This window comes from Scatophagus argus, chromosome 2 (genome assembly GCF_020382885.2).
Source record: "Scatophagus argus isolate fScaArg1 chromosome 2, fScaArg1.pri, whole genome shotgun sequence".
Taxonomy (NCBI): Eukaryota; Metazoa; Chordata; class Actinopteri; family Scatophagidae; genus Scatophagus; species Scatophagus argus.
The window spans coordinates 13,909,979-13,918,140 of record NC_058494.1 but is presented as its reverse complement, the minus strand read 5'-3'; the positions used below and the strand labels follow the sequence as shown (position 1 = coordinate 13,918,140).

The window sequence follows — 8,162 nt, the reverse complement described above, 5'->3', positions numbered from 1 at the left end:
TAAAGACTTTATAATGTTTGTGTTTCAGTCTGTCTAAGAAGGAAATGACTGAGGGAACGTAAAAGAGACGTTGACCCTGAGGTTGAGAGAGAGAGAGACGTTGGGAAGGAGGGAACAGGAATGGGTGAGCTCAGAGGAGAATGGGTGAGAGATAGATTGAGGAAGGAAGTTTGTGACCTCTTGGAGAGGAAAGTTACCACGATGACGACACGTGCATTGGTCATCAGTGACACAGGTGTGCTCTGATGTCACCAAGCCCAAAATCTGTCCAGAGTCCAATGAATAGATAGATAGAAATGTTTTGTGTTTGTACAGTACTGTTACTCACACACACAAACACACACACATATATATATACATAGAGAGAGAGAGAGAGAGAGAGAGGCAGGAGATTAGAGCAGAGCATCAAATAATACTTGATTAAGTGATTGTGTTGGAAAACATTAAAAAATTGCCATTGTGGTTTCTAAGAACCCAAGGTGACTTATTCAAATATCAAAACAAAAACTAATATATATTTAGTCACATCAATCCAGAATAAAAAAGAACAAAGAGTTTTTTTATGAGAAAGTCATCACTTTTAATCGAGCAGTAAATTGACATTTTAAGATAGATAAAAATTTTAGCTGATTCGTCGCTGATGTCCATGCATGACTACATATAAACATTTACTCTATGTGTGTATGAATAATCATGTGTCCGTGTCTATACTGCAGCTTTGTCTGTTTATCACATTGTGATATAAGTGTGGTTGCTGATATTTTCTTGGGAACAGTCCAGCTACCTTCAAAGTCTGGCACTGACCAGTAGAGTGTGATGTGTGTGTGCGTACATGTTCATAGGCGTGAGCCTGCTTGTGTGTGTGTGTGTGTGTGCACGTGTGTTATGAAAACTGTATATGTGTGTGTGTGTAGGTATTGGTGGTGGTGGTGGTGGTGGTGGTGGTGGGGGGGGGGGGGGGGGGGGGGGGGGGTAGGGGTTCCTTATCTACAGGCCACAGGCAGCTTTTGAGGCTCTTATCAGCAGCCACCATATTGTACTAGCACATCCTCTTGTCCAGCAGGGAGCGGAAAACTCTCCTTGCAACATGGTTCCCTCTCTCTCCCTCAACCCCTTCTCTCTCTCTTCCAAGTCACATTTGCCAGTACCAGAGCTCTCCGTCTGGCAACCAACCGGAGCATTGTGTCTTCTTGGCGAAGAGAGTGAGAGAAGGACGGCATAGACAGGACAGTGAAGGAGAGAACGAGAGAGAGAGGGGTGAGAGAGGTGAGAGTGACATACGGAAAGAAACCCCCACCGTCCATCTCCATGCTTTGAGTGTGTCTTCGTTCAAAGGAGCAACTTCACAACAACAAATAAGTACGCTTGGACCGTCTTTTGGTCTTGTTCTGACTTCATGTCCTTGTGAAGAACTGAGACTTTTGTTTTCGTTTTTTTTCTTGATTAATTTTTTAATAGACTCACATGAGTGTTTGGAGGTGTTTTGAGTGGTGTCAGACAGTTTGGCTCCAGTTCTGATGTGAGAGATTGACAGACAGACACTGACAGGCTGCAGTGGAGTGTTAGCGACCTGAGGAGGAGGAGGACGTGGAGGAGGAGGAGAAAGAGGAGGAGGAGGAGGACGTTCAAGAGTGAGGAGATACACCATGTGCCTTAACAGACCACTTGAAAGCGGACGGATTTTGCATGACAGAGCGACATGCCTCGTTGGATGTCATAATGTATCTGTGAGTACTTATTTAATGTTTTATTTACCAACTTTAATTTTAAATAATGATAACAACAATAAATAAAAAAACATCTGTGGCTGCAGACTGGGGTATATGTACAATAGACTTTAGCATTTTGCAGAAACAATAATGTAAAGCTTTTGCTTGGATTTAACAGAGAGAGAGAAAAAACATACTGAACAAATCTAAAATTAAATTAGATTATTTTCATCATGGCTATTTCAATTAAATATTCATAGCAAAAAGGTTTATAACAATTATCAATGATATTTTATTTGGGATACAAACTATTAAAAGCCTCACTGTGTAGTAATTATGCAGGAGAAAACTGGCTTGACTAAGAATCAAGTGCTGTATTATCTATAGCATCATAAAATATATGGTGTGGTGGAGGCATCATATCGGCATCTAAAAAATGTGTGCAAAAATATTCTGTAACTATCGCTTGTTGAAGGGGTCCACTCCCTGAGACACTTATATAACAGTAAATACAACACTGCTGCAAAATTACATGATTCAAAAACAACCTCCAAAAGTCGTCTGTACATCATTGTGAAAGAGGGAACTGCACAAAATAAAGTCATGACCACTAGAAAAGACAAAAGAGGAACAGTTGCGATTGCAAAACCTGAGAAATCATGCGAGTGCTACACCTTCTCAGAATAAAAACAAATATCTCCCGCCTTGAAGAAGCGGAGTCTAACAATGAGTTCACTTCATATGCAGAATTACAACTTCAAATCAGGGTTGTAGTACAAGATGGCCATGGAAATTTCCATGAATTAAATTCACATTTTAAACTGCTCTTGTGGTGCTTATTTACAAAATTCTGACCTTACAGTATATCTTTTTATCTTATTATTTTAACTAAATAACCATTAACTATACATCCTGAGTACATTTTTTTCTTTTTCTTTTGTTCAACAGACTCTTTGATATGAATCCAGTCTGCAGCGGTCTGGGACGTCTTGAATGCTGAAAAGGATTTTGACTCACATCCTCAAAATACACACAGACAGACAGATAGATGGACAGATTCAATGAGAGCAGTCACTGGAGACCCGTTCAGAGAGCTGGAGTCTGTTGCTCAGGATGTGCAGTGAAAAAACCCTGCGCCAAATCAGACCACAACAACTACCCCGACTCCATGCTGCCCGCAGAGACGATACCACAGAAATAGTCATGCGTTAAAGACTGCGAGGACAGCAGCGCACAGACATGAAGACGTTTCATTGGCACCTCCTGTAACAAGGTTTGAAATGAGGGAATAAATACAAGCTTGCGTTTTACTCACACCCTTGATGCAGCAGAGGCAGAAATGATAGAAGACTCTCAAACTGACCCCGGTGACAATAAGAGCATCTGATGGATTTCTGGATGGCCAAAGGAAAATCAAAATTGTTAGTGAGGTAGAGCAGAAAAATATTGCATAATCTGCAGCGAAGCAGAGCAAAGGAAGAGGAAATAGAAGGGTTATTAGTCGCCTATTGAAAGATACACGTGCACTTGTTAAGGAGGGGTTTAAAGGACTCTACTGTAGGACAATCTTCAGGAGGTACACATGAACGTGTTTGTTAGCCTCACACACATATAAAGACACCACTGGGACAAGACACACACACCCTCTCACACAGGACAGCTGAGAGGAACAGGAGCTTGGCTCTGACGGGGACTCCCCCAGAGACCTCACTGCCATGATGGAGAAGCTGGACCCCACTGGCCCACCTGCCTCACCCCCCGACCTACCTCGCTCCTCCTCCTCCTCGTCCTCCTCCTCCTCGTCTGCCTACTCCCCATCTTGTGCTTCTGTAGAGCAGCACAGTCCCCTCCAGAACAAGGCATCCTTGAGTGCTATCAGCAGCCCACATCCTGCTAACAAGACAGGGCACAAGGGACACACGGACGTCCTCACTGGTGGCTTGATTCGGTCTCCCACTGCAACAGCAGCAGTGTTAACCAGTCGCCCTGCAGATACAGCTGAGCCCATTGTCATGGAGACCAGCGGAGAGGAGGAGGGGGAGGAGAGGCAAGGAGGACCAGTGTCCACCACAGCCCCAGCTGCTTCTGCCAATGGGTCTCCAAGTCTTTCATCTCCACCTCCTCTCCTCCCAGCATCAGCCAAGACCTCCCCGTGCCCTCTTCCACCTCCCACCTCCACTGCGTCCTTCCCTTTATCCTCATCATCCTCTCCTCTTCCTCCACACATTCCAGTCATCAGCCTCGGTCACAGCAAACCCCCTCTCCCGCTCACCAATACTCCTCTTACTGCCCTCCATCCAATTCCCAACCTCCTACATGGGCCACATGGAGACCTTCGCCGCAGTCAGCTGTCCTGCTTGCCTGTGGCAAGTCCTGGAGCTTCTGGAACTTCTGCAAGCTCTGGGGGGCCTTCAGCTCCCTCCCCAGGACCCCTGTTGCCTCAACAGTACCTGCCAGCACACTCCTTCTTCACCAGGTGAGATTTGGCTCATAAAAACCTTGGTTTCTAACCTTTTTGTCTTGTCAGTTTGTTCTTGCAACGATTGTTGAGCACAGTGTTTTGAGTAATACTTTGGGACTGAACAAAATTATATATATATATATATATATATATATATATATAATTTTGTGTTTTTATGTCTTTCTAATCATCTTGCTACTCCATGTTTTTATTTCATGACTCTTTAGGTGTTCCAACCCCTCAAAGTTTTAGCAGACAGTACTAACAATAATATCCAATATCATCAATAACATTAATGCAAACTGTGTAAACAATCTTGTTTGTAGAAGCAGCTGTGGAACATCATGTCAAACAAAAGACAGATGAATGCCACATTCTCATTCACCTCTTTTTCGACGGACATGCAAACAGCTGTGAAACCGTAAACTATACAATATCGTGATATGCTTTTCTAAGATGTTAATAGTAAGATCAATGCCACTTCGTTGGCAACTATGGCAAGTTTCTGTTTCATGGGAAACCTCAACTGCTGGGATTCATGACTTCCCATTATGATTAATGGTTGCCACACTGCACCATTATGCGGAATTGCCTGCAGGATGTGTGCTGTTATGGAGCAACCTCACATTTCTTACACTAAATATACTTATCTGAATGTTTCACTACTGAGTTGCATGGAATTATGGAGTTTCCTTTGTGTGCAGTTTACTACCAAAAACCTGAAGAGACATTACTTTTAAAAAACTATACATCTAGTTTCAATTGCAGCTAAATTTAGTTATTGAACCCACAAAAAATGACATAACAGAACTCATGAAGTTCTTTTCGGGTTCGTTGGCAGCTTAAACTCATGAAGAAAGGCATTCATTTGCAGCCATTATCAAAGCCCTCCTACCATTCAACCTCCTACCACTCCAAAAAGGATTTTCCACATAGCTTCTCCCTTTAACTGAGGAGCATCGACTATGTAAAAAATAGAATATTATTTTTCACAGTGACTACATCTATGGTTTCACCATCTGTCATGGAGGTCTGGGAATAAGGTTTCCTCACTGGTCTGTTTGTAGCGGGAGGCATTGATCTGCCCCCCCACCGCACCGCGAGGTAGAATCAGCTCCTAACCAGACTTAATGAGAGTGGGCAAAAACTCTGCATGTACACTCAATCAATGCCACCAATATAATCACACCTCAGCTAATGGCTTCCACCACCATCTTCTTGAGTTCCATCCACTCTCCAAGAACTCTCACTGTTGAAGAGAAGAGGTGCAGAAACAACCTGCTGTGTTTGTCAGTTGTTGAATAAGCTGATCCTGAATGCAGCTAAATAAGTGTCACATTTTCACACACATTGCTATGTTTTAATCTGTAGTTCCTACCTGGGTCCCTCTGGAGGAAACTATGGCGTAATGAACAACAGCCGGATCAAGAGAAGACCCTCATCACACTTTGAGATGGAGATCAGTGAATGTGAGTTTCTGTGCAATCAGTTGTGGCATGGCCACAGTTATTGTATGTGAAATGATGATAAGTATTGAAAGCATTCAAAGAATAAGTTCACCCATATTCTACATGTTTCTTTTTGTCAGCAAGTCTGTGACGTGTCGGTCCGTCTCTCTCAGTACTTTACTACTTCCTTACTCTGTCTGCAAGAGCGGAGGATTATTTTTACATGTTTAAAAAAAAGACTCATAATTACATTTTTTTTTTTTTTTTAAGTAAAGGTTAAATACTTCCCTATAAAGCTGAGCAGTGCAGAAAATGTTACTCAAACACAAGTCAAACCCCAATTGCTGCCATATTTTGGGGACAATTTTCAGCAGTAGATTAAAACACATTTGATGCTCTACTGAACATTTATTGAAAATAATCTGAAGTGCCCACATTCACCAAAACGAGTGAACAAGTCCCAACCGTTTTAATTGAGGGATAAGATATACACACAATACTTTCAGGATAATTTTGCTGTTGGTTTTTGTTTGATGCGGGATTCGTCTTTAGAAGAATATAAATAAACATCCTCTTATATGCTTTAATAACCTGCACACTTAAACAGAGTTTATGTGTGTCCAATAGGCCCTCCCCAGAAAATCGCTCGCCGTGTCTTCACCAACAGTCGCGAGCGCTGGCGGCAGCAGAATGTGAACGGGGCTTTCTCTGAGCTGAGAAAACTCATTCCCACGCACCCACCTGACAAAAAGCTCAGCAAAAATGAAATCCTGCGTCTGGCTGTGAAGTACATCAACTTCTTGGTCACTCTGCTCAACGACCAGGCACAGGACAAGAGCAGGGACTCAGCTGACGATGAGCCTGAGGACGACAGCACGACAACCGGGTTGGACAGTGACAAACTGAACCCTCTTTTTCAGTGCAACACTCCTCCTCCAGCCCACTCCTCCCCACCGACCTCAGCCCATCCCGTCTTGGCGACGGTCCACAGAGACAGAGACTCAACCGACTCAGTCATTGCTCTGGCTAACTCCCCAGCAACGTCCAGCTGTTATGGTGACACGGACAGTGAGGAGAGCTTTGGGGCAAAGACCTCTTTGGTGACCCACGGCATTCTGGGAAAGGTTAAGGGTCAGATAAGGATGGTGGCAGCCACAAATGATGAGCGGTGACATCAAAAGACAGCAAACAAAGAGATGTGCTGCTACAGGGAGTTTAAATGTCGCTCTGACGGACAGAACAGGACAGGAGACACAATCACCACAAGGCACCAAAAGCAGAATGAATACGTAAAAGATGAATTTTTGTGATACTTTCGACTTTTGACTGTTGCTGTGTTTTTTTTCCAATCATGTGCAACCATTGAGGGTGAAGCTGTGTGTGTGTGTTTCAGAAAAATCCTGAGCTGTAATCTGTTAAGTCCAGACACAAGAAACATCAAATCAAACAGACTTGCACATGACATATCCAAATAAAGTCACAATGTCAAACATTACACTTCAGTGTTAGACAGTATGGATCCACAACATGGATGAATTGTGCAAAACAGGATCCTGGAAATCTAATTAGATTATCATCTCAGGCTGGATTTCTGTAGCAGCTAAATGTTAATTTCTTTGGATTAATAGCAAAAATGTTTAGATTTTTAGTCAAGAAATTCAGGATCCTAGAATCCTGCCTCAGTAGACCCATAAAATGTTAATTCTCTCACAAGAGACTTAAAAACATTAAAAAAACATTTTGTGAAATTTACATGTAAACGAGCAGCATTGTTCCAGCAAAGTTATGGTGACCTAAAGTGCCACATACATGCCATTCATTCGTAGACTGAAACTGCAGTTTTTAATGTTCCTGCTGTTCTCATTGTCAGAGAAGCAGGGTTGATGATCCCACCCTGACATTGTGACACACTTGTACCAGACAGAAATAAAGCATGTTTTAGTTTGCTGTTCCTTATTTGACATCCTCTTATTGCGCTCCAAAGACTGCTCTTTGTCAGCACAATTTCTCAACACGTACAAATGTTCTGCCATGTTTGCCAAATGTTTAGGGAACATTGTTGTATCCTCAGAGTGTTCATCTCAGTGCTGCATAGCTCACAAACATCAGAGGTTACATGTATAAATCCAGTGCTGTGGGGTTATGAAAGAACCAAATGAAATGTAAACGTTTATTTTGAACTATAATATGTAGATAAGTCTTGTGTCCATCACAGATCAACACAACTCAGCACCGCATATTTTAGAGTATGGGCCTCCATGTGGTTTGTTTATTCTGTTCACCAGAATGACAGATTCATAATGGCACTTTAAACAATAGAGCTATAAACAACACCAGTTCAAAAAAGTAAAAATAGTGAGTGATGTGCCACCCTGAAGCCCAGCGTAACAACATGTATGTTCACTGACATGACTTTGACAATCTCAGCGCTGGAAAAACAAAGAAAAAACTGTTGTTGTTTGTTGTTGTGAAGTGTTTGATTTTTCCCAAGTAGCAAATTCAGGTAGGAGATATACGTGTGTGATATTTGTTTTCAGCGGTGGA

General features: G+C 42.4%; 1 protein-coding gene across 2 annotated transcripts; it reads left to right on the top strand.

The window, feature by feature from the left end:
- Window positions 1–1,082: 1,082 nt before the first annotated feature.
- lyl1 (LYL1 basic helix-loop-helix family member) lies at window positions 1,083–7,574 on the top strand. 2 transcript variants are annotated; one of them, XM_046411466.1, is made up of 5 exons: window positions 1,083–1,359; window positions 1,459–1,727; window positions 2,658–4,185; window positions 5,542–5,639; window positions 6,246–7,574. In XM_046411466.1, the coding sequence occupies exons 3-5, from the start codon at window positions 3,425–3,427 to the stop codon at window positions 6,788–6,790; spliced, it is 1,404 nt and encodes a 467-aa protein (XP_046267422.1). In that variant the 5' UTR covers window positions 1,083–1,359; window positions 1,459–1,727; window positions 2,658–3,424; the 3' UTR covers window positions 6,791–7,574. The 2 variants fall into 2 exon arrangements, with proteins under 2 accessions (XP_046267422.1, XP_046267413.1); XM_046411457.1 differs by having other exon boundaries at window positions 1,083–1,727.
- The last annotated feature ends 588 nt before the right edge of the window (window positions 7,575–8,162 follow it).

Coding starts and splice junctions, on each gene's coding strand:
- lyl1 (XM_046411466.1), top strand. CDS start 3,425: ATGATGGAGAAGCTGGACCCCACTGGCCCACCTGCCTCACCCCCCGAC. Junction 4,186..5,541: donor GCACACTCCTTCTTCACCAG/GTGAGATTTGGC, acceptor TTTAATCTGTAG/TTCCTACCTGGGTCCCTCTG. Junction 5,640..6,245: donor TGAGATGGAGATCAGTGAAT/GTGAGTTTCTGT, acceptor TGTGTCCAATAG/GCCCTCCCCAGAAAATCGCT.